The sequence below is a fragment of the Prosopis cineraria genome, unplaced genomic scaffold (assembly GCF_029017545.1).
Source record: "Prosopis cineraria cultivar Desert tree isolate PC_DT_omini unplaced genomic scaffold, ASM2901754v1 PC15, whole genome shotgun sequence".
Classification (NCBI taxonomy): Eukaryota; Viridiplantae; Streptophyta; class Magnoliopsida; order Fabales; family Fabaceae; genus Prosopis; species Prosopis cineraria.
The window spans coordinates 1,309,774-1,337,096 of NW_026555346.1; the positions used below are offsets into that span (position 1 = coordinate 1,309,774).

The window sequence follows — 27,323 nt, forward strand, 5'->3', positions numbered from 1 at the left end:
TTGAAAATACATGTTTGAAAATATGTATATATAACAGAGATAGATTTGTTAATAGAGATTAAATAAAGTACATTATTTAATAGACATTGTTTAATTTTTAAACATAATTAATGTGTTTTATTTTTTTAATTTTAGTGAAACATATTAGGAGTAACTTTTAAATAATACAAGAATATATATATATATATATATATATATCGTTTAACAAAAAATCTAGAATAACAGCCCTCACTGAGTGCCAATATTATATATATATATATATATATATATATAAACTCTTGAATTAACCATGTTTTGCTAAATGAAATTTAAATTCTTGTATTCTATTATATGAGAAAATAAATGATTGCCCAGGACAAAAATGAAAGATATAACAGGTCATAAAACATCGTATCAGTAATTGACCACCGAATTTTATATGAACCTCTTCAAACTCTATTTTTCCAAAATAACGCCATTTTGTTGATTTTCAAGGCTTACAATAATTATAATAATAATAAGAGTTAAACAGGATTAATATATAATTTAAATCCTAAATTATAGGTAACGATTTAAATCTTAAACTAAAAATCTGAACAATTTAATCTAAAGCAACCTAAAAAAAAATTGACCGGATGTTGACTGTTAGATGTTGGGGGGCATGGGGGGAGAACTTTTTTTCACCAGATTTTGCCTTCAGTAGCATGCCATGTGCGCGGGTCGATATTTTCATATGGTGAATTGGTATTACAAATGTACCTGGTAATCTCCATCTCAAGATGGCCGAACAAGACGGTGACATAGCCCACGAGTTTTAGCCTAGGTTGCATAAATATGGGTATGAGTATTCGATACGATATAGCATGATATGGGAATACGGTAAATTTTTAAAATTTTAAGATATGGATACGAAAATATTTATAATGTATATTTCAACATTTTATGATATAAGTATAGGTATTTTTAAACAAGAATTTCTAAAGTCATATAAAAATATTTATATTAATTAACTAAAATATTAAATGTTTTTCAAGTTTTTTAGGAATATAGTAAGAAATTATTGAAAAAAAATCATATCATAAATGTTAAAATTTAAAATACATATGTAAAAATATTTTATAAGTATCGTATCGAATATGAATATGTTTACTTTTTTGAAGCATCCATGCTACATAGGCTTCAGCTTCTTCAGTCGTTGTCTTCCGACCCCCCACCGAAAAAGTCCCACCTTGCGATGACCTCATTAACGGCTTCCGTTCCAAAGATGCCATCATCTCCACCGAACCTCCCGTCTCCATTCGGATCTTCCTCCCCAGGATAGCCGACCCGAGTTGAAAACTCCCCCTCCTCCTCCTCTACATCCACGACGACGGATTCTGCATGCAGTCCGCCTTCTCGCTCCAGTACCACAGCTACGTCACCAACGTTGTCGCCGTCTCCGTTGAGTACGATTTATTCCCGTACTGACCCTTCGCGGCCTGTTACGAGGACTCAGGGGCTGCTTTCCAGTGGATCGAGTCACGCGCAGGGAGATCTGGGTTATTCAAGTAGCTCTGCTCATGATACTTTCTGAACAACTTTTCGAAACTTACCCGGTTCATCTTTAACAAGTTTCATTCTTGTTACTATTTATTTAATATGAGTGTGCGCATCAGCAGAAGCAAGGAGTCCGGAGTTTATTGTGACGGGATCATTACTCAAGCTAACCTATTAAGATGCACAGCGTATCCGCTTATATAGTCAAAATCTTTTTTGAGTCCTCCAATGTGAGACCAGACATTATGGTCTGAGTGTTACTTAATGCGGCTCAGTAATTGCCGATCATTTGGCTGAATATTTTTTCGAGCACGTGTGGTGTGAGTTAATATATTACTAAGTGATATTAACCTCCGATAATAAAAATCAATTAAAATCATAAATTATCATATGTTTAAAGAGATAATTGCACTAATTATTATTTTATATTATTATAAATTATTTCAAAATTTATATACATAGTACACATGACAATATAGATGGGAACAGTTTCCCCAGAGATGAGCACATGCAAAGATGAGATCTGAACTGTTTAAATTTTTAATCTAAATGATCCAAATTTAAAATGTTTTATATTACTTTATTAAATAAAAATTTATAAAAATTATAAAATAATTTTAATAATTTTTAATCTTATCTAGATTTAATTTAGAGGATCTAATTTAATATTAAAATTTTTATAATTAAATCTCTCAAGTTTTTCAAATGTACTCTGTACAGTTCAAATATTATATTTGAACTGAGTAGAATACATATAAATAATTAATATATATTAATTATAAAAATTTTAATATAAAACTAAACCTTTAAATTAAATTTAGATTAAATTAAAAATAAAAAAATTATTAAAATTATTTTATAAATTTTTATTTTAATAAATTAATATAAAAAATACTTTAAATTTGAACCGTTCACCAGACCTGCTCATGGTGCTCATCCTAGCGATGATTAGGAAGCCGTTACGGGAAAATACAGCAAAAGACATTCTGGGACTTCTAATTAAAATAAAAACAGGTAAGAAATTTTATTGGTTTTTCTTCTCGAGGATTTCGGGGCGACATGGAAGAATCCAGTAAGACGACATGCGTGAAAACTGAGAACGTTGAATTGAACTTTCACAGGTTACCCCAAGTCCCTCTAAAGTCTCCTTCTGAACGTCCCCGTGTAGCTCCGCCCCACCCGCCCCCCCCCCCCCAAAAAAAAAAAAACAAAAGAAAAAAAAAAGGCTCCTTTAATAGCTTCTCTCTTCTCTTGCATCATTAGTAAGATCTCCACGCTGCATCCATTGTCCCTTTGCCTGAAAGGGACATAGCAATGACAAAACCTGACTCTGAGTTGCTCAACTTCTCTAGGAGGTCCTTGATCAGGCCACCAGCTATATAAGACACCCCTGAGGCAGCAAGTGACATAGCAACGTAGTAGAAGACAGTCTTGGAATAGGATATGGGCGGTCTTTTGGTGTAAACCTTTCCGATAGCAAGGAGAATGATGCATGCAAGAGAAGTTGCTGCTACTGCTGCAAGCTTAAATTCAATTTGAAAATTGTTACGGATCAAGATGCCGTAAATCAAAATAGGAACAGACCCAAATATCAGGAATGATAAAATAGCCACAACTGCATGAAGTATAAAGTTTTCCCGTCGTCCTAGTAGTTCTTGATACCGATCTTCTTGCGTGCTCGTTTGCTGTAGATCCTCTCCAGATTTATCATTTTTTAATTCAAGAAGCTGAAAAGAACCCGGGGGGGGGGCTTGAATGAATTTTATATGGAAAGAAACAGAGTCGGTCAAAACTCAAGGGAAAGTGGCAAGAACTTGAAAGTATGAGAATGAGATTGAGGGGAATGAATAAATGAAGCTCGCTCACATTATGGCTAATGACAAATAGTCCACCGATCAGATTTGCCAATCCCAACGCTATGATATTTACTGCAACGCAAGGCCACAGAACAAACTCATATTATCAACTTAAGTATCAACTTTTGAACATTTATCGTAGCGAACATGAAATTTAAGATTGTAATTCAAGAACTTGAGCCTATGGTCTCTTAAAACTAGAAACATCTAATTCTACCTCGAAAACCAAGTAAGCTTAAATCTGCTTTACACATGGTAACATTAAGTTTTACCATATAGTTCCAAATATAATCTTATCATTAATGCCTGATTAGACTCACAGCTAACCAAGTAGCATAATATACCAACTAGCCATATGGAATAAAAGAAAAAAAAAATATCATCATTGATGTGGTGACTTGTGTATGTAGTACTAATGGATGTGCTATAACAACTATTTGTTTAACTTCAAACATATCACATGAATCTTTATTCATCCATCATTAGATACTTGATTGCATCAAATTATATCGCTCAAACTTATAAAGTACCTTTTACCCTGAGAGAAAATTAAATCCATGTCTAATTATCTTGAGAGCCCAGTCCAAAGAAAAGTGAAAAAAAAAAAAAAAACTTACATGGGGCAGCACCAGAGCCAACTGCAGATGACACAATTCCCAGACTTGTGATTAATTCGATTAAACCTCCATAGACAATACTTTTAAGTATTTCCCATCCACGAGCTTCACCAATTTCAGCTCTTGGTTGTTCGCCAACATAAACTGGAGTAGTTGTGTCTCTCAGAATAGCACCATTAATTGGGAAAGTATCTGCCATCTGAGAGGCACCCGCTTTGATTTTGTCCTCCTTAACATCAACTATCACATCACCCCCTGCGTATTGATTATATTTGATGTTATTGCACAATAAAAAAATCTGCAAAATTCTTGGAAGAACATTTACTGAAAAAGATAAGAGGTAAAAGAAGGTAACCTGTGTCTTCCACATACCTGTCATACCACTGACTGCAGGTTTTGTTTCGCCCTCAGTATTCTCTTCCACTTTCTTTTTCAGCCTAAAGTCTTCTCCGGATGAAATTTTTGTATTTACTCCAGAACTTTGCATGCCGGTAGCTGCATCATTTGCAACCTGTGCTTGAATTATCAATGAGGAATAGCCATTCTGAAAAATTTCAGCCGTCTTGTTTATGTCCGTCAATGACTTCTCAGGCATTCTAGAACCTACATTTGACAGAACCAGAAAATCAGGTTCCCCTTCACCAGGTTTCAGAGTGGCATCTTTTGCAGGTTCTGCAGGATTTAGAAGTGCTTCGCTAGTAATTGCAGTTGCTAAAAGATCCCTCTCTTGGTTGGGTACTAGATTGCTGGAATAATTCTTTGAGGGCAAATTTATAACAGTATTTACTTCTGAGCGATCTGCTGAAGTAAGCAGTAACGTCTAATCATGAAATGCAGCTATAAGATAATGCATATAAAAACTTTGCATTATGTACAATTAACAAGTGCGTGCAGGTTTCATATATAATTCTGTAGTTTAAACGTATACCAAAACAAAATATATATTTACAATCAAGAGAAAATGACCAATATCTTGCAATTGTGACATATCACCAACATACAACCATAATGCTTTATTTAATTTATTTTGCTGGACATGAGTCATTATATGATTTTGCCCCCCGTTTTTCACCCAGAAGAATGATTTTGTCAATTCTGTGCTCAAAGAATAAAATCAAACACAAACAGCAAAATATCGTTGATCCAAAGTAGACCTGTCTTCTTTATATCTGCTGAACCATTCCTTTCCTCTCCCACATTGGTCACCAGATTTCCATTTAGTCCTCCATGCCCAGGCTTAACATCAGGCCAGCTTTTCCATTATCAATACTGCTTGTACCACTAACAGGGCTGTCTGGATGACCATTTTCAGGGGAGTTTATAACATTGGAAGCAAGTGATGATGAATGCTTTTGTCCAGCAGGACCATTTTTAGAATTTTTAGAGGAAGCTTTACCTACAATATTACGTCGAGAAAACAAAAAACAATCATTAGGAGTGGAAAGCTGTATTGCTCAGTTCACCTACGTAGGGCTCAATCTCTCAGAAAAGCTGAGGAAAGAAAACTAAAGAAATTTTAATCAAAGGCGATGCAACGGGGAAGAAAACCATAAAGAGTACAAGATGACCGAGAACATTATCATACCTTGCTCATTACATGTCTTCCCTTTATATGGGGTAAATAGAGATAAGAACCAGCTATCATTCGAACTTGCAACACTTGAAGAGTTTTGCACATGTGATATGGTTATATTTGAAGAACTCGTCATGTCAGATGCAGGAATAGTTGAAGTTATTTGTGAAGTTTCATGCTCACGAGCATGCCTGGAATTCCAGGACAGATTGAAACAATTTCCTGCCAAAATAAAGGGATTTAAGAGCATAAGCAATAAACATCAATCAAGATATGTTGTGAGAAAAACCTCCAGATTGAGGGGGTGCGGGGAGGGAAAAAGTTAAGTCATGCACAAATGTTAGGAGGATAGCCTTTAATTTCCACAAACCTCTGGGAATAAAAATGCTGAAGCATTCTAAACATCTAAATACTTCTTGTTCTTGCACAAGATCGTTATCAACAGGTGGCTGCTGCTCTAAATGACCAGGATCAGAAGTTGAATTTGCATGATCACCTTGGTTGGTTTCATATGCTAGCTTACCCACCCTCTCGGAGATAAAGATAGGGTCCAACTTATCACGCTTTGATTTGTTGTCCAAATTACAAATGGTCCTTTTCCTTTTTCTGAGAATAATCCTCTTGGTGATGCAAGAATTGCAATTAGGACAGAACAAATCATGTGTCTCTTGTTTCGCCAATACAGCCTCAACATTAAGTTCCTTTAGTTGTTGGTCAATTTCCTCTATCAATTCAGGGTCTGCTTTTGTACTAGTTTCACCATCAAAATCCTTAGCATCAGCATTTGTTATTTCAGACGAATCATGCAACAGCAACAATTTTGAATTAGAAGGGCCATTGCCCTTCACAGTTTTCATATCCTGATTGTTGACTCCATTGCATGCGCTTTCTTGAATGTTCGGATTTTCCACTTGTACATTGAATTCTCCTACTCCATTATATGTGGGAAGAACAGACCTTGCACCATCTCCATTTTGAACTTCATTAGATACATTATTGGCTTCATTGTCTGCGAGAATGGCGTAGGTTTCCATCACAACATTAAATTCATGAGACAGTTTATGTGGGGAAAAAAAACAAGAAGAAGAATCGTGCAAGACGTCTGAAAGGAGATACAATGTTTGTTACAATTTTACACCTTCCTACAAGACTCTTGTACTGAAATAGTTAAAGATTATCAAAGTGACCAAAATATATGATAGAAGTATCGTGATATTGGTGATGCCGACTGGGAGAATGCTTCCAAAAATTCAAAATTACAAGTCGCATTTAAAAGAATATTTGAAGAAGGGAAGCGGCATCTTTTTTCTCTAGATATCCTAAAAGCAAGCCACATTTAACTGTTATGATTAATTCAGCAGGTTTCATGATAAAACTAACTCCAAGATATGGCATAATTGATACGGAGAATTTATTTTAAGATGTGGTGACTTCATCAAAACTCCTGCATGGTATCATTTATTCAGCAGGGTGTTATAGAGAGGCTAAGCAGCATGGGGGATCAAAACTGCTTGGTGTGTTCCGGAGATCTTGACATCTTACTGACCTTTAGCTTCACAAACAAAACATGGTCCTTGTTGGATCATGGCTTTGATATTCATCGGCAAGTCAGAGTTTTGCTTAAGATCCGAAATGGGCATAGTCCATAGACTGTCAAATAGCTTGGTCCAGGTGCAGTGGTGACATTTCCATTTTCCTTCATAAATAAGCAAGTAATGTCCACATGTCTACTGATTAGACATCAACAAATCAAGACAATCTGAGGGATGTCTTAGCAACGTGAATTGAATTACTCGAATAACACCCAAATAAATAGACTAATTTCAACAGGAAGACTAAATCCATTGCTTGACAGAAATTGAAAATGACCAGTGCCGTTCACAATCGACACATAGAAGTTGATTTGAAGATACCAAAAAAGACGACCATGGAACTGGTGATTATCAGATATAAATGAAATGAACTGATTAAGAAGACCCAAGATTACTGTATATTCTATAATCTTCAAGAAACCGATTAATTAAGATGCCATAGAATGAAAAGAAACACGAGGGATATTTAGTGTGACATACCTTCTAGCTTGTCAAAGTAGACGCTATTCTTATTCTGAGATACAGCAGAGTTTTTACTAGTTACAGCCTCTCCATTAGATGGTGCTCCTGCAAATTCTGCTACAAGTCCAGGTGCAACTGCGGCGTTATCAGCTCTTGCATCTTGACAATGATTGTCATCATCTCCCCTAAACTCGCCCATCCCTGCAACCTTTTCGCCTTTCCGAATAAGAAGTTTCTCCGGATCAGAATCGAGTGAGGGAACATAATCATTAGCATGCCCAATACCTCCATTGGCAGTAGGAGGAGAAGATGATGATGATAGGTTCACATTGGAAACAATGTTGTCCTGAAGTTGCTTCCGGGCCTGCCTTCCTTCCCAGGCGACCTCCTCCTGAACTTGTTCTTCATCTTGCTCAATAGCAGCCCATTGAAGGTGCTCGTTTGCATGCTTCTGCTCCATTGGGTTGATGTTTGGCGGGTGACAGAGGAGGATTTATCATAAAAGGAACGAATTTGAAGCCTTGTAATTGTCTGTGACGCTGAAAGGGTAAGAATAGAGCCAGAGCCCACCTCCAATGAGGAACCTGTGGACCAATGACATCTTTGTGTACACAGAAATCTACAGTGCAACACATGCCCCACTTGTGAGTGTGGGACCTGAGCAGTTTGTTGGCAATCATTTGTTGTGGCCCTGACAAAGCATTTATAACAGCATTTTTTTTATTTTTTTAAATCCAAATAAAAAGGCTTGAAAATTAATTAATTAGTAATTTATAATAAATGAATGAGAAAATGATAAGAAAATTATTTTGAATCATATAAAGAAAAATAAATAATAAAATCCTTTTAAAATATGTAAATGATAATTTAATCTCTTAAAATTTTATAATTTTTTAAAAATTTTTAGGAACTTTTTTAAAAACTTTTTTATCGTTACTGAATTTATATAAATTATTAAATTATTTTTATTAAAAATAAATAATTAAAATTTTTATTTAAATATTTATAATTTTTTTATTATATTCACAACAATACAGCACTAAATAAAAAATTTAACATACAAAATTGTGATTTATTATTACATTGTTAAGAATATAAAAAAAAAGTTGTGAATATTTAAATAAACCTTGTAAATTATTTATTCTCAATAAGGATAATTTTATAATTTATATAAAATTATTAATGATGAAAAAGTCTCTAAGTACTTACGAAAAATTATAATATTTTGAAGGATCAAATTATTGTTTATATATTTTAAAAATTTTATTATCATTTTTTCTTATATAAATGGTATCATGATCCCTCAAAATGTTATAATTTTCTTCAAATCTCTTAAAGACTTTTCTATTATTAAAAAATTAACATAAATAATTTAATTGTCCTTAATTCAAACTTATAAATTATCGTTGAATTCTTGTAATTTTAAAAATAAAGTTGTAAATTTTAAAACAAGATTTGTAAATGATAATTGATGTTTGTAACACTTAACGAATATCATAATTTTAAATACGAGCTTATAAATTTAAATTTTTATAATTTTAAGAAGAAAAACTGTGAATCTTATAATAAAACTGATAAATGATAATTAATATTTGTAACATTTGAGGAATATATAACGAATTGCTATTAAATTTTTACTATTTTAAAAAGAAAAGTTATTAATCTTAAAATAAAATTTGCGAATGATAATCAATATTTAAATTGATAATAATTTAATTATTTATATTAATTTTTTAATAATAAAATTTTTTTTACAAAGTTCATCGTAACATTTTGAAAGAATAAAATATTATTTATATGATTTAGTAAAATTTTATTTATTTTTGTAAAATGAATTGTGGTTGGGCCTGCGGGGAGGGGAAGTTGAGTTGAAGTGAGTGCAAGAGGGACCATGCGGCCATGCCGATTCCCGACTAGCCGTGCGGTGCTCATTTTCCGTGCTTTAATTGCTCATTAGTTAAAGAGAGGGGGGAAAAAAGGAAATTAAAAAAATAAAAAAATAAAAATAAAATAATCAAAATATAAAGAGAGATATGTGAACTATATTCATAAAAAAATAATAATTTAGTTTATAAAATTAAGAGTCATAATTTTAAGTTTTTTAAGAATGTGATGATTATCATATTTGTAAAGTTTTATCATGTTTATCATAAAAAAAATAATGATTTAATTTATTTTTATTTTAATTTTTTAATTTATTTAATTCTTATCAATTCTAGCAACCAAATTCGGTATAAGAAATTAGCACGATCTAGATCCTTACTCCTTGATGTACATTTATAAGTTATTCTCAACTTTCTTTTTTTTTTTGAATCAAGAAATTTTAAAAGATATTAATTAAATATAATTAATTAATATCAACGCTGAAAAAGAGATTAAAAAAATTACCCCATCCTCTTTTTATTATATGATATTTTTCGGAAGAATATTTTTGTTTTTAATATAAAGCACTTATGATCGTTAGTTATATTTTTTTATTATTATTCCTATTAAAATTTATTAATTATAAAAGATAATGTAATATAAATTTAAATTTTTCAACTAAATAGGGGTATGATAGAAATTTTATTTTATTTTTAGATAAAGTTAACTTAATTATTTTTTAAATTTCGATGAGGTGGCCATAAATGTCTTATAACAGTGATCAGACGGACCATCATAAATGATCAATGTAATGTACTCCCTTTAACTAAATTTATAAAATATTTTTTAGGAGTATTAGTATCTTAGAATATAAAACATTTTGATAAATATAATATTTTATTTATAATTTTTGTTAATATTATCAACCTTATTGTATTTTTTTCATCAATATCCTCCCATAAATAAAATATTAAATAAATTTTTTTTAATTTTTTAATTTTATTTTTAAAAGTAATATTATAAAATATATTTAAAGAGTTTTTTTAATATATATAATTTTATTTTAAAATATTTACATCCCTCCTTTGAGCCACGCTGTCTCTTTGACTTTGTTCCTTCGGACATTTTCTTAAAACTATTTTTTTAATATATAGTCAGGATCTTCTCATAGGACAATCCGATATTTATCGAATCAAATCTGAAATTCATATATAACTTAAAAAACGGAGCAATACAGGGGGACAATCCGATCTTCATAGTTGTCTTTCCCCCCACTTGAAAAACAAGTCTCTTCAGTCATAGAGTGCTTGCATCAATTGACAACAATTATTTCAATTTAATCAGAAATTTTGAGTTCAAGTTTCAAAAATGTAAGTAGCTTAAGCAACCAAAGGTGTTTTAGAATTAAGAATATCAGTTGAGTTATGTGTGTTGGCTTGAATAACTGATCATGATGGTCGGGTCAAGTCAAATTGAAAAAAAAAATAACTCAAATAAAAAAGAGTTTTTCTCCTAGACCATAAAACTTGCAAGTCTTACATATCAACCTTGATGGATTAGAATTGACTTATTTAACTTATATTATTTTTTAAAAAAACTAAAAGGGGCAAAATTTTGTTGGCATAAATTATATTAGGTATGATTTATTTAATTGAATCAATTTATATATTTTATACGAACAGCATAAATTAATATTTTTGTATGTTTAGAATGAATAACAAAAAAAATATCAAATTAAAACTTATTATTCAGATGTATTTTTTAAATTCATGACAAAATAAATGGGCTAACAAGTTAGCCCATTTAACCCGTCAGTTTTTAAAGGTTAGATTGAAATTTTTTTAACTCATATAAAAATAGATTGAATCTAATATAACCTATACTTTTTCTAACCTATGTGATCTGAGTTGGCTCAAATTTTTAGCTCTAAATGCTCACCCTTTTGGTACTTATCATGCTTTAATTTGGATTAATTTAAATTTCATTAAATCCCCACAACTCAAGTGAGATGGGACTGGGATAGCCGGTGTTTGCATTAAAAAAAAAAAAAAAAAAAAACGTGTCCCCTGGTTTGGTTTGCTCAAGCCTTTTAATTTGAAGGCAAGCCAATGATGAATCTAGCTTTTAAGGCTTTCAGTCTATATTTTCTCTATTTTATTTATATGATAAGGAGAAAATTTTTTATTTTATTTATTAATCACCTTATTAAATTTTTATTATAAATTTTTTATTAAATATTAAAGAGAGAAAATATATTATTAAAATATGTATATTTAATAGAAGTAAAGTTAAAAAATTATTAAATTTTTAGATAAAGTTAATAAGTTTTATTTTTTTTAATTTCAGTAAAACATGTTATAAATACTTTATAAAAAAGTATCTATTATCAAATTTGAACTAAAGCTTACTCTTCATTTATGCGTAACATCAATACATCAATGAATTGATCTTTAAATTTTGTAATAAACTGGATATATATATATATATATGCGCTAATTAGTTAGCCGTTGCAGGTATATTTAGGATTTAAAAAAAAGCCTAAAGTACTAGGGAGTTATTTATCTTTTACTCGCATTTCCATACATAATTACATTAATGAAAAAGAGGCAACAGAAGTTAGTTTTTTTTTTTTTTAAGATGTGATATGAAATGCACAAATTTTGTTTATATCACTGAAAGACGAATTAATATTTCCCACTAGCTTTGAACATTTTTTTTTTTTAAACAAGGTTGAAACTTGACTCGAGTATTTTTTTTTTTTTTGCCGACAAACTTGACTATAGAAATAATTCATCGTTAAAAGATTTTAAAATGTGATATGTTATGCACCTAAAAATAAGCTCACCTGCGCCTATACCCTTCTGCCTCTCACTCTATCTCCACTAAACTGGTCATTTCATAAATTAAGCGATCTTGATATACTTTTATTTCCTTGCACGACAATAAAAGCTGGAACGTTTCACACGATACGCCAGTAGTTAATTAAAATTTCGTTTGCATCATATCTACACCTAATCTCATGACAGCCTGTCATGATTCATGAGCAGCTGACGAAATATATTAAAAAATAAATATTCCTATATTCAACTAGTTTCACATATTTAAAAAAAATAATTTTTTTTCTTGACATTATTAAAAAAATGGTATGTATTTTTATTTTTATCTTCTTTAAATAAGAATATAAATATATTAAATATCTTTACATTAATAAAAAATAAAATTAAAAAAAGTGATTTATAAAATATTTTATATTTTAAATTAAAAATTATTTTTAAAAAATATTCAAAAATAAAACTGGAAGAGTATACAGATCACAGAAAGTTAGGGAGTAGCACACCCGAAGAACGAAAAAGAACTTCACTTCCGTAATGTTTACTTGGATGGCCAGTTGCATTATGATTTCACATTACAGCAGGAAATGTTTAATACTTTTTTCATTAAAAAATATAAAATATTTTTAATAAAATCTCACAATTTAATAAATTAATTAATTATCTCTCAACTAACATTATCTTTCTATACTTATTAATATCACTTTTGAAAAAAAATGTATTAATTACACTTTGAAACAGTAAAAATATTTTACATTTTTTGACATCTAACACTTTAAAAAATGACTTATATTTTTTCAATGAAGAGAATAGATACTTAGTTATGATAATGCTCCCTATCATTTTATTTATAAAAGAGAGAGAATGATTTTTTTAATTTTATTAGTAAAACATATGATTGATTTCTAGTCACAAATTTTTTTTTTACCCTTCATTAAATGTTGATGAAGAAAAAAAATTATTAAAGTAGAATATATATATATATTTAATAAGAGAAAAATTAAAAAAATAAATTTTTAAAGAGAATTAATGAATTTAAAATTTTCTTTGATTCTAATAAAACATATTAAAAATAACTTATAAATAAGACTCTATGGAATATAAATTAAGTGATTTTATACATTCTGTTAAACAAAAGTTGTTACTATAGAAATGTGAAAAAAAAAAAAAGAATGAGCTTAAGAACCATATTATTTAAAACCTTATCTAGTATGTTTAAATAATAATATTTTTATTACTATATCTGGTAAGATAAAAATAGAAAAGATTCAATAACAATTTACCAAATTATCTTTAATGTTTGATATGATGTAGTGACATGTAAAAAATATAGGCACATATGTAATTTTTCTTAGTTCTCCCACATTGCACAGCACCAGATTCCCATTAATTTGATTGGATGATCTGAGCCTATTTGAAAGATAAGGAATGAGAGAAGGATTCCAATTCCCTTATGCCAAACTTGGCCTTGCACTATTTAATCACCTCCCTTTTCCATAGTGTTGAATTCACTCAAACCAGAAATACCAAGAAACTAAGAAAGAGATGAGGCCTGATCATACACAACGGAAAACAAGGAAAAGATGTTGATCCAAGGTTTAGTATCCAGAAAAATACTTTTTTTTTTGAAAGAAAATGAAGGATGTATCCTGAAAATAAAAAAAAAGGATAAGAGCATTTATCATTTCATTTTTAAAAAACATTTTTGTATCTACCAAACATTACATGAATTCATTAACCTTTCCCACCTCATATAATACCTCTTTGTTCTTTTGCTTTTTGGGCCCCCCATTTAATACCATTAACTTGCCAATACAACACTCTTCCATCACTGTTAGCAACAAATCTATTAACTAGAGTAATATAAAAACCACTTCCTCAGTCGTTGTCGAGAATTTAATTTTGAATCTCATTTTTATGCAAACATTTTTACTAAATTTGAAAATCATGTCCTCTCAAACTAACTGATAGAAGTCTGGCTCGGAAAGCTTGCATAATGAATTCTTTCAAGGCTAAATTCACATAGAAAGCGCAGGAAAGAGAGTAGCACGTATGAGACCAGGCAAGGCTTCTCTCCCTTTGCTGCGGAACAGTGAGCAGGTCATTTGCAGCTCTCGCCCTGTTACTAAGATTATATGATCCACGTAAGGGTTTTCTTTCCTGCGAAAGAGAAGAGAATATAAGATGGTTAAGAACGCAAATAAGATTGCAAGAACATAACATGATTCAGTTCTTTTAAACAGCTCGATAAGAGATAATATTGCTGCAGCAGCAATGGATTGTCTGGAAGTGCATCCACAGAGTTATTGAGATAAGCATATTTTCATGGACTTGTAAATAACATATCAAATGGATACATAGCTGTGATTGGGGAGAAAAGCTGCCACCTTTCAGGAGGACAAAATCAAAGAATAGCTATAGCCAGAACCCTGACAGAGAAGCTTGCAGTCTTAAGGCACGAAGAAGCACAAAAACAAAAAACAAAAACAAAAACAAAAAAGATTCTTGAAAGAACTACAACTTAGGCTTTAAAAAGCAATATATGCAAGGATAGTAGCTTGTGTTCAAGAAGCACCCACCCATATCACGACAGTTCACAAGCTTTCCACCATAATAAACTCAATTGCTATAATTGTCATGGATAAAGGCAATCTAACGGAAATAGGATCCCATTCAATCCAAACGACAGTAGGCAGAGTTCATTATTCAGACTATCTAGCTTTATAGAAAATTGATTCAGTTTACGATTTTTTTTTTAAGCCACAGTATCTATGCATCTAAGAAAATACATACCAAGTATACAGCTAAATTGTCATCCGTCGCCTTCCCTTGTAAACAAAAAGGCCAATGGAAATAACTCGGTGGCTCAAGATAGAATACACCAACATAGTAACTTGATGTTGCATGGAGCTTTAAATGGCCATCTAAAATTCAAGAAATATGCTATCGACAATCTTGAGATTCTGCATCTCCTCTTCACTGGCAATTCCAGGATCAACATAACACAACTGAAATAATACAGATCATCAAACCTAATAACTTGATGCTGTAAGAAGAAAAGATATAATTTTGCAAGAGAAGACAAACCTGATATTGTGGCTTCTTCAGCGTGTGAATCCCTCTTTTAATGTATCTCTGCCATCCGAATTTTTCTCTGAGCGATCTTTCCAGAGCAGCAGTTTTCTGTGATGATAAGTCACAACATTGGAAATGATACACCACCATGTGCAACATGCTTTTGCCAGAATATTTTTCTGTGCGTACAGAGAGGGAAAAAAAAAAAACACAGAGAGTATCTAAATGACTAAACCTACTTCCATTCCATCTATTTAAAAAAAAAACAAGAAGAAAGAAAATGACTAACAACAACAACAACAAAAGTATACTACTCATATAGCATGCACTCTAAACCAACATTCTTCTCAGAACCCAGAAAGACTGCCATCTTTTAGAGTTTCAAGTATTTGCAAAATTCAAGTTTATTCATTCTCAAAGTTGTCTCAAATATAGGGTGACCTTTACTTGCTGGCCAATATCAAATCAGCCCCCATGCTCTTAACTGAACAAAGTTATACATAAAGATACTTCATATTTGAATGAATCATGATGTGCAAACACACAAAGACGTATAAAAAAAATCCAATTGAACAATAAATATTAAGAAGTAACGACCAAAGACCTAAAGAAGAAAAAACTTACATGAGACGGATCAAAAATGAGGAGACTATATTGCAGAATTCCAGTCCGCTCAAGTTTAACTTGAATCCCAACTATAGTTCTTGAATGTCCATCATGCTGAAAGTACAAAGGCCTGTCCAAGAAAACTTCTCAAAAATTTAAAAAATGATAAGAGATACAATCTTTTCTGTGGTCAGAATTTTTGTCAATTTGCACCCAAACTTACGATTTCTCACTGATAATAACACGTTGGTGGCCAAATTGGATTGAACAATTATTAGAAAAGTAATTCCACACAAAGTCCATGAGAACTTGATGACCTTTACATTTGTTTGCATTATCATCACATGATTTGTCCATAGTGCCATCGAGCTGGATGATAGAAGAATTTGCCTTTTCATTCTCAGTAGACTTTGCTTGGGAAACATCACGAGACATATATCTATCCATTGGTCCATAAGCATGAAATGCTTTCCTTTTACTTCCATTACAAGTTTTCATTTGCATTGTCCCCAGACTTGAACCTGGGACTGATAGATAAAGTGATTCAGATTCCTTTGGACCAAAATCTACTATTCTCGCCCGAAGCCCGAAAGAACGCAAAGGGAAGCACATTCAGTGGTCCCAATCCATTTTTTTGAACCATAAATAACATGATTGAATTGATCAGAACCAGCTGCATCAAAACCACTTTCCAGGCAATCTCAAGCCATCTCTGGAGTGATGAGATATCAGGAACAAATACAGAACCACCAAACAAAACTTCTCTAGCTTCTGGCCTTTGTGCCATCAAGTGAGAGCTAAGCATTTGAATATTTCGCCAACCACAGCCCCATCCAACATCCTCTGACTCCACGCTTTGGAAATGATCAACATATCCTGCCAGAATGGCTTTTGAGTCTCCCGGTTCAGACTCTAAACAATTTCTTAATAAGGCCATCAAACCCCCTTCAACTTTGTGAAATGTACTCCTTGTCTGTAAATCAATCAAGCAAGATTTCTTTTCCTCCATTTTACACATTCCAATATCTCTAGTCCTGCCACCACACATAGAATTTTTATCTCCAGGAATTGTTTCAAACTGCAGGCCACTGGCTGCGTGTTCACCCTGAAGAGTATTATTGTAATTTTAATTATAAAATTATAATTATCATCATACATGACAATAAACAGATCTTGTAGCTCTTTTTTTCGCCCCTTCATACACAGGCAAAATGCAATGCATACAGAAAACGAAATTAACAGAAAGGAAATCATTGGAGTTGGAGTCCAATTCACAAGTCCGAATATAGCATAAACTGCACATGTCGTTCAGCAGACATATTGACAAATGTCAAAGGGGTCAGCTAACTAACTCACTCCCAATAGTTAGTTAGATGACCCCTCTGGCACATCAGTAGATGGACCATTTACCTTTGAAGCATCTTCTGGAACAAAATGGCATTAATCCATATCAGCAGAATTGTCTTCTAAGTTTTTCTGTTTGTTCACATCCATATCAGCATCTTCTAGAACAAAATGAGATTAATCCATGTAAATTTTGGGGTTTGAACAAACCCCTCCCCTCACCTCCCCTTCATTAACCTTCTCTCCCTTGAACCAAAAACTATGTTAAGTTGTCTAGGGAGAGTGATGAGCAATAGCAGGCTTTAATCCATGAATTGGAACGTAATCCTACTGCCAAGCCTAAATTTTCTTAACATCATCACTGCTTAAGCCCAATGGCAGACTTGGTGGGGCTGATAGGGGATAAAGAGAAGACTTAGCTTCTTTATCCTAATGGGAATGGAGGACATTCAGGAATGACTCCAACATACAGACAGATTTCTTATCTCTTCTACTGGAAAGGACTGAAACGTGATGTTCACAATATTGTCCAAACTTCCTTAGCCTGTCACTGTCAGCATCTTAAACCAGAGAACGTAGCTTCTCCAGGTCTTTAATAACTATTTCCAATCCCCAAGATATATGCCTATGGTCTAAACTCTCAATGGACTGTATAGGTGGGTTACCCAAGTCTTGCTCTAAGACCACTATCCTGGTTGGGGTCAATTGCTTAGGCAAGGCAGCACATTTCCTTGCTTTGGAATACCCATATACTGCTACTACAGATGTAACTCAGGATGACAAAGCAGTCAAGCTTCAGAGATTTCCCAAGTTTATTGTTACTGATAGGGACAAAATTTTTCAGAGATTTTGGAAGGAGTTGTTTCACCCATAGAGTTAAGCTACAATACTCTTCTATTTGCCATTCACAGCCGGATGGCCAAATAGAGGGAATCATTGTCTAGAGTGTCACTTTCTACATACGACGAGGGACTTCCCAAATCAATGGGCTAAATGTTTGCCATTACCTGTGCTTTGGACATTTGGTATAAGCCTACTTATCACTCTGCTATGGAATGACACCATTTGAAACTGTTTATGGCATTCCCCCACATACTCTTGGTTGGCGATTCTCCTACTGAGCTGGTGAATAAAACTTGCTTGACTAGGAAGCTTACAATTCAGCTTCTCAAATGACATCTGTTGAAAGCCCAGTTCTGGATGATCCAGCAAGCAAGCAAACACAGGAATAGGCATTGGTTTGCTATAGGAGATACGATTTACTTGAAACTTCATCCTTCAGGAAGAATCTCATGTAATTCTTCCCTCCATAAGCTGGCTGAAAAGTATCTTGGTCCACTTAAGGTGATTAAGAAAGCAGGAGCTGTGGCATATGAGCTTAAGTTGCCTACCAATTAACATGTACATCCTGTTTTTCACATTTCTTTTCACAAGAAGTTGTCATGATAGAAGGCTTAAGTGGGACGGGCCAGGAGGTTGTATGGGTTGGGAATGAAATGAGTGGGCCCAAAGTCTTTTGGAGGTGAGAGAAGGAAAGACAATATGAGAAGGATGAGTTTTACGGTAAAGGATGTGGATGAATTTTTGTGAAGTCTTTCTCTGACGTTTCTTCTTCTCTCTGGCCATTATCATTGTGACTCTGGAGTTTCTCCTCCTCCTTCTTTCTGCAACTCTGTCACTTCCCCGTTCTCTTATATTTCTAGTTTCTATTACTTATGGTCATGTAATTTTCCCTTCATCATATTGAAACGGTGTGTTTAGGCTTCAAATTTTCATTAAACAGAGGCTAGTTGTGTTTTATCATCTGAGTAAATTTTGAGTTCATTACAGAAGTCTGTAGGTCCTGCTGCAGTGGTCACTCCCCCACTGCCTTTGATAGATAACCAAACCCAGTTTATGTTGAAAGCCGAAGAGGTTTTGGGAAGGAAAATAGTAAGCGTGGACATCTACCTGCTTACCCAAGACCCAAGTGCTGGTCAGGTGGAAGTACCCCAGTATTGAAGACAACATGCGAAGAATTGGCTGTTATTCGACAGCAATTTCCCGTTTTTCCTACTACCGTACCACTCACCAACACCGCAAGGATGTTTGTTAGGGGGGAGTATTCATACGTGTCAAAGGGAACTATTGGGAGTGAGTGAATTAGCGTTCGTTACTTGGCTGTATAGGAGAGGGGTCCTAAGTACACTTACGCCCTATGTACATTGCATTCTGATGAAATCAGATTTTCCTAGTTTTTTTCCGCTCTTCCATTACATATTTCATTTCCATGTGGATAAACGATAAAGATGAACGAGACCCCGACAAGGCGAACATCCTAGAAGGCTAGAAATAAACGTTTCAATTGTTTTCTCCCCTTCCATCGATAAATGAGATAAAAGCCCGAGTTTGTGCATTGTGAAAACCAGAAAAAGGCTCTTGTGGTGGTGGAAGTACCGGAACAGATCGAGGTGGTGAGTTGGGAGAGAGCGCAAATTGCTGGGCCAACTCAAAATCCATAGCGAGTTGCTGCTGCTGGCGGCGACCATCGTCATCCTGGAAGTGGCTGTCCGCGTGCCTGCATTTTCATCAAGGTTCGATCGTTTATGACATAAATTACACGCGAAAGAAGAATGATAAAGATTGAAAAAGAAGAAAGGATACCGTTCGAGTTCGGACAACGGAACTGATAAATCACAGAATGGGCAAGTCGAAGAATTCATTTTGCCGATGATTTTATCAGCCATCAGAACCAGAAAGGAGTGGGACGACAAAGCGACGAAACCTTTCCCTTTCCTCTTCCCCTTCCCCCCTCAGAAGTTTGAACGGAACGTGGTGATTTTTTTTTTCCCCAACTTTTTTAGTGAAGGGGGAACTGTATCAATCACCAAAACATCAACAGTACAACGACCAGATACCAGCTCCAAGAGAATCAACATCACAGTTCCTCACGTTCCTTCCTCCTCCTCGTGAAATCGCCCTTCATTTGAAATTTGCTCTTAACTTTAAATACTCCCTCCGATCTCACGAAGGCACTTTTAAAAATAATTTTTAATTTAAAATACAGAATATTTTATAATAATTAAATTATTTTAATTTTATTTTTTATTAGTATAAAAATATTTAATATAATTATATTATTATTTAAAAGTAAAATAAAAATAAAAGAACATCTCACTTTTTTATAATAAAAAGTTAAAAATATTTTATAATAAGAATTGAAGGGAGGAAGTCACAATCTTCATATTCTATCAATGATATATTAATTCTATCATTTTTTGTTGATGTGGCATATCCTTTAAGATTAATTTATCTTTAAACTTTTTTTTAAAAATACTAAATGCTCTAAAATTTTGTTAAAATAAAATTTAATAAATATTATTAAAAATTTAATATTTTATTTTTTAAGAAAAATAATGTTAATTAAGTCTCTTAAATTTTTTAGGTAATTCTATGTATTTTTTTAGTCAATTAATGATTAAATTAATGAATATTTAAGACTAAAGTATTACTCCCTCCATTCAAAAATGTAAGGTATTTTTTAAAGAGTTTGATGTTTAAAAATGTAAGACATTTTTAGTTTTTTTAGGTGTAATCATTATCTTTTTTAAAAGAGTCCCTATTAATAATGACTTTATATTTATTATAGGGTATTTAATAGGGATAAATATAAAAAGTCAGAATTAATTAAAAAGTAGGTAATTACTTTATTTGGGGGTGAAATTCATTAAAAATATCCTACGTTTTTTAATGGAAGGATTACTTGTTCTTAATTTGTATTTTCATATAATATAATATATCTTCAATTTTAAATTGAAAAAATGAGCTACAAATTTAATAAGATAATATTAATTTTATCTATTTATTTGGAGATCATTATCTTCTTTTTAATATAAAATTGTAAAATATCAAAATATTAAATTTGAGTGTTTCAATATTTTGAAAGAAAAATATTAGTTGATCAAAAATTATAGAGAATATTCTAAAAAAATTTAAAAGACTTAATCATTATTAATTTTTTTATAAAATCATTTTTTATAATTCATTTGAAATTATTATTGTTGTTATTATTAAGTTAAAGTATATATATCTCCCAATACTTTTTATAAAAAACATTGGACATCCTGTATTAAAAAATTAAGAATTTTTTCTTCTAACCATTTTTCAGAAAAATACAAATCTCCCTCCATTAACACATCACTAATGGAGAGAGACTTTTGCTTATCTAAAAAATAATTTTTAAAAAAATATTTCATTTAATAATATAGAATACCCAATGCTTTTTAAAGAAAATACAGAAAAAATAAATACACTTTAACCCTATCACTTATTTGTTGCATTATTTATTGCCAATTTACATATTGACACTGAAATTTTTGGTAAAGTTCTTCTCTTTTTTTTTTTGGAGAAATTTTTTTGGTAAAGTCCTATAACTGTAGACGGCATATTTCATTAGAACTTATACTGGAATGGATCGCTAAATTCAATTATTCATGGAAAATTGAATGATCTAACGCCCCCCCCCCCCCAAAAAAAGGAAAAAGAAAAAGAAAAAGAAAAAGAAAAAATTGATCGGGGTGGGGATGAAGAGCATGACTGAATTTCAGTGTATTGATTCCTCTGCATAATCTGCATGGCCGATTTGGTTCTGGTGTCCTGTTCCAAGTGAATGCATCTTCTCAATGAAAAATCACCAACTGTTCTTCAAAATACCAATGCCATTTTCTACATCCACCTTGGCATTGGCATTTATAGAAGGGAAGCAAGTTCCTCATTTCAGCAATACAATACTTAAAGTGTGAATGCGTAACAGAAGCTTACCAGTTCATGATCAGGAAAAAAACTTTTGGTGTCTGTAACCACATTCAGTGAGGATATGTACACAATTCTATTGGATCCCCCCCTCCCCCAAGCTCGCTCTCTCTGTTATTGAAAAGGTGCTTGTTCTGTATATGTCATAAGCACCATTTCGTAAAGCCACTGTAATTCTTTAGTCAGCATCAACTCCCTCAACTATTGCATGAACCTAAGAAAAAGGTCATCGTTTCAGCAGGCTTAAGATTCATCTTTGTTCATGACTCGATTCCCGCTCCTAGAAAGAAGATCTCTCATTTCTCGGTAACTCTTTAGCTCTTCAAGTGCATCTGCTGTCTTTCGAGGCATGAAGAATCCAGAAGCAGTAGAAACTCCTTCCTCAAATTCAGTTTTCAAGGAAACGGATGAGTAACAACTTGGATCTTGGCGCAAAGGAGGTGCATTCCTAAGGATGCGTACAAGATCACCGACTAAAGCATCCTGTGACTTTCTCCCAATTGGCAGTGATGTCGAAGTGATTTCTGAAGCATTCATACCAGCCACATTTTGACTGTTCACCCGAGAAGAAAATCAAGAAAAGCAAAACGCAGTCAATAAGACACTAAATCACAAATAATGCAAAGGCAAATGTACATTTAGCATTCAATCCTTTAATTTTATAAAATATTTTTTCCAGTCATCTAAACCCAATATTGTTAGTTTCAAACGATTATTTTTTGTACCAATCTTTCTTGTTTTAAAAAAATTAAATTTAATATATCAATATTTGAAAATGTTTTATCAATATTTAAAAGATCAATATATAAATTTTTTGCAATAAAATTAATGGTACTCAGGTTAGAGGACTAAAAAAAACACTTTATAAAATTTTTTGCATAAAATTAAAATACTAAATGTATGCTTTAGCCTAATGCAAATTAGAGATCTGCATGGCAGATATAAATAACGATGCACTAAGTTTTCAATGACGTTTAAGGTGAATGACAAGGAAAATAACAAATCTAATATCTACTAGACATAAGTAGCAACCTGAACCTAAAAAGGTTCATAGAACATCAAACAATAAGAAACAACTTATCATTAGTGAACAAAGGATCAATGGATAGTGGCAGCCTTTCAAAAAAAAAAAAAACAAACAAACAAACAAGCAAACTCTAGGAGAAGAGTAGCCAGCAGATGCGTGACAATGACATGCCTCTCTACAAGTTGCGGCAAGTCTAAGGATAATGTGTTCGACTTCAGGAGTGGTGGTCCCAAAAGCACTGGCACACACACACCCATATATAGCCAGGCAGATCGTCATTGTATATACAAGATGTTAACAATGAGATACAATAGGTATTTGGATCTCCTTCTGCACTTTTCTCTAATTCTCATATTCTGCACTCACAAGAAAGCTAAACAAAACCTTTTAAAAAAATAAACAAAAAGACAAAGGAAGGGGTCTCCTGTTTCAAGCTCTAACACGAGGAGCAGCAGAGCAGAGGGGCATTAAAAAATAAAAAAGTGCAATAATTAAGTCAGAAACCGCCCGTTTAAAAAATTATTTTGCTTGTTATTTGAAAAAAGAATCACAGCAACACTCTGGAAGTCACACAGGAAATAAGAAACCGGGGCAGAAAAAGGGCATTGGAATATTGACTGACATATCAAATGTGGTTAGGCAAAAAATTACGTCTTCATCCATAAAAAAGTGCTAAAATTGATACTGAAAGGTTATACGATGCTGAAATTATCAAATCAATGTTTCTATTATTGCTTTCCATTTCATTCAAGTTTCTCTACCTAGAAGAATACAGAAGATGTCTATTCCATTTAGATGAAATAAAAATGTATAATAATATCAGAACAAAACAAGCTGTAATTGTGCCATCCACATGCAAGAGGTGCGGTTTATTTCAAGCACAGCTCGCACCTTGGTTGTTAAGAATGTTCAACAACACTGGGTATGGGCATGCAGTTGTAGACCAACCAAGGTGCAAAAGCGTTTTAAGCAAAATAAGAAACGATGCTAAAGTGTGCCAGATTTCATTGTTCAAACCAAGTTTAACAACCTAAATTATTCACAGAAGGACAAACAGAGATTTGGACGAGAGAATGCATGCATTCTCCTTAATGTATGCATGCATCTACAATATTGTCAGCATCAAAAATTGTCTTCTTTTATTATTCAGAACGTATAAGCAGGTTAAACTAACAATGATTTGGCACATCTCATGCAACAAATGGTGATTATTATCAATCAATTGTTCCAAAACTAAAAACTCAAACAAAGGAGAAGGTTCTGGAACTATCATAGAGAAAGAAACTTCAATAAAAGTAAAACATATTCTCATCAAGGTAGTTTAACCGTCAGCTTGAAGATGCTTCATGACTTTATTTGTCAATGATGAGGTCAATCAAAGTACCTTGAGTTAACATCTGGTGTATCGACATCATCAACAAGAAAAGGACATGAGAAGTCACCATCATCCAAGTCATCCTGTAAAGATAATCTGCTGGAACTTCTAGAAAATCCAATCCGCGGTGAGCCACTTGAAGATAACAATCCTGAGAATCTCCCAGAATCATCCTTGTTATCCTTGACAAACTATAAAACAAATGTTAAGCTTATTAAAACAGAATAGGAACATTTGAACTTCAGGAGTAATAATGCAAGATCAAGATTACCTTTGGACTAGAATAATTTGTTACCCCAGATTGCATCTCTCCAATCCTTGAAGCCTCTATTTTCCTGAATGACCTCATTCCGGATGGAGACTCCTGAGACGAAGTGTCATTTTTAATGCTTCTGGGGACAAAGGAGGTAGAGAATTTCTACTGTGATCTGAAAGATTAGGAGAGAGATTTCTAGAGCTTTTGCCCATCACTGGAAGAGGTATAGTTACAGGGGCAGTTTCTGATCGCATACGAGTACGCATTGGGTTAGGTGGAGATGGAGAGAGTGAATGTGAAAATGGAGGAGAAAGCTGACACTCATCATGACTAGTAGATCTTTGTCGGGCCAGCATTTGATGGTTATGAACTTTGATACCATAATTATCAAGAGGTGGAGATGGATAATCATTAGGCAAGGAAGGAAGACGATAAACTGGTGGGGATCCAACAAAGGGTTGGTTTGGTGCAAAAGGTGCTCCCTTATGAAAACCACTGGTCCAGCTATGAGGACGTTCAAGTGGTACTGGAGATGGGGGTGGTAACCCTCTCAGTGGAAAGGACGTGGACCTAACACCCTTCTCTGAGGCAGGGAAATATCTCAAAGGGTCGGTGTTGGGGCTTCCAACATAATCAGTGATTATTTTGGGTGGCAATGGTGTTGAAAACTCAAGCTTGAAATCAGATAGTGTAGTACGGTAGTTGACAGATATACAAAGGCAGCCCGGAGGGGCCTCAACAGAAGTGAATTTGTATTCTTCCATCATTTTCTCCTCTGCCCGAGAGAAAGGATCACTAAATGAAGAAACTTTATAAATAATATCAAAGTTATAATTATGACTTGATGTACTTAGCTGCCTGAATATACGATAAGCTGGAAGAAGCCTCATCTGAGAACACAGAGCACGGAACAGTATGATTGACTTCTTGTATGTCTTCTTGTAAGTGCCCGAAATGTCACCAGTTTGAGCCATTACTCGTGGGCACTCGTACTGAACAACCCACCTCTCTATAACCGTCTCAACAGGTGAACCCGCTGCCAGAGATGGACCGGCCCTTTCTTGAACTAGTATAATGTCTATTACCATTGGATCCATCAAACTCCTGTGCCAGAAGTTCAAATTATTTAGAGCAGCAGGTCGATCACCTAATGCCAAATTAAACCATCTATCACTCTTCTTCACCCGAGATCCAAGTGATAACTCACCACTTCTATCGTGTGGGTGAAGAGAAGGGACCCTTGAGTCTAAAATGACATGCAAGCTCTTCAAAAGAAACTGAGAAACAATCTGTTCCAATTTCCCCGATTCAGGTTGCAAGTTATTCTGCAAATCCATCCTTTCCCAAGTAAAACGAATTCCTAATTAGGCTCCCCCTTCTCCAAAAAAATCTATTCTTGGTCTACCAGAAAAATTCAGTCCAACACCAATGAAACTCCGAGTATTTTTATCGAACTGAAAATCCTAAAAATGCAGGACGAAGAGAATAGATTATCCCGTTTACGCGAACCTCCTCTGTGACTGGTCAATATGTACCTCGACGAAGTGCACTAATCTCAAGGATTATCCTGAAGATGCAAAGGTAACCCGTAATTAACACCTTCGACTCAACCATACCGATTCCTAATGCAATGAACGAAAAATAAACTGGGAACCCAGATCATGGTGAGAAACTATCCGGAAGACTTAAATTACACCAATTCGCCGTACGTGATTGTGAAGTGATTAGTAACTAACTAATTGAAAATAAAACAATAAAAAAAATAACCATCGTCTTCATGATGATCTAAAAATAGAGAACAAAATTCTTCACACAACTAATACAAGTGAATCCGTGGAAAGGAAAACAAAAGGTAAAGTACCTGCAGGTAGGGTACGATGAGTTTGGTAGCATTCCACCGTAAGCGTAAACGGACACAGCCATGTATACATCTAACCTAAGAAGAAGGCAAATTGCGTAGAGCATCTGGTGCCGTAGCGTTCTATCTATTTTCGCTTAAGTTTGTGCATTTAAGTAATGCAGAGGAGTGTCAAGGCGCATATAATAATGAATTATCTATCCGCTAATAGGATTCCATTTTTTTGACATTTTAGCTTCGGTGCTGTTTTCTCGCCACTTGATCGATTTGACGTAAAGCCACAAGCCCTCTGATTGGTGTTCTTTCTCTTTCTTTTCTTGTGTGGTTTTCTTTCTTTCTTTCTTTCTATTTTTCTTTTTTCTTTTTTTTCCGAGCAGCGAACCTGGCTATGAGATTATAAACCGCGGCGGAAGACAAGAAAGATGACTCTGCATAATTTTTTTTTTTTAATTGAATTGATTGATGACGCTAACTAGAGTTAGCTTTTTTGGTCTGGACAAACTAGAGTTACATTAAAACTGACATTTTTGACAAAAAAAAAAAACTCATGCATTAATAATTAAGAAAACTAAGTATTTCCTCCTATTTCATTTATAATGTACAACTTATAAATTTATTTAATTAGAGTATAAATTACAATATAACTTTTTAAATAATATTTAAAAAATATTTTTAAAAGTAT

At 33.2% G+C, this 27,323-nt stretch overlaps 3 protein-coding genes across 3 annotated transcripts; all 3 read right to left on the reverse strand.

Moving 5' to 3' along the window:
• Positions 1–2,712: 2,712 nt before the first annotated feature.
• On the reverse strand, positions 2,713–8,193 carry LOC129294527 (membrane protein of ER body-like protein). The gene is made up of 9 exons (XM_054932952.1): positions 7,634–8,193; positions 7,108–7,257; positions 5,932–6,570; positions 5,574–5,783; positions 5,209–5,384; positions 4,361–4,808; positions 3,989–4,243; positions 3,378–3,443; positions 2,713–3,211 (listed from the first exon to the last, which is right to left on the reverse strand). Exons 1-9 carry the CDS (start codon positions 8,073–8,075, stop codon positions 2,775–2,777), a joined length of 2,823 nt encoding a protein of 940 aa, XP_054788927.1. The 5' UTR covers positions 8,076–8,193; the 3' UTR covers positions 2,713–2,774.
• A 6,908-nt stretch (positions 8,194–15,101) lies between these two features.
• LOC129294755 (uncharacterized) lies at positions 15,102–20,287 on the reverse strand. The gene is given in 8 exon segments (XM_054933230.1): positions 15,102–15,317; positions 15,397–15,492; positions 16,009–16,120; positions 16,214–16,592; positions 16,595–16,678; positions 16,681–17,095; positions 19,771–19,891; positions 19,978–20,287. Coding segments are annotated over 8 exon segments (1,374 nt in total). The 5' UTR covers positions 20,061–20,287; the 3' UTR covers positions 15,102–15,233.
• Positions 20,288–21,906: 1,619 nt separating this feature from the next.
• On the reverse strand, positions 21,907–26,999 carry LOC129294452 (autophagy-related protein 13a-like). Its single transcript, XM_054932841.1, is given in 5 exon segments — positions 21,907–22,678; positions 24,537–24,718; positions 24,823–24,912; positions 24,915–26,350; positions 26,645–26,999. Coding segments are annotated over 4 exon segments (1,788 nt in total). The 5' UTR covers positions 26,121–26,350; positions 26,645–26,999; the 3' UTR covers positions 21,907–22,368.
• Positions 27,000–27,323: the final 324 nt, after the last annotated feature.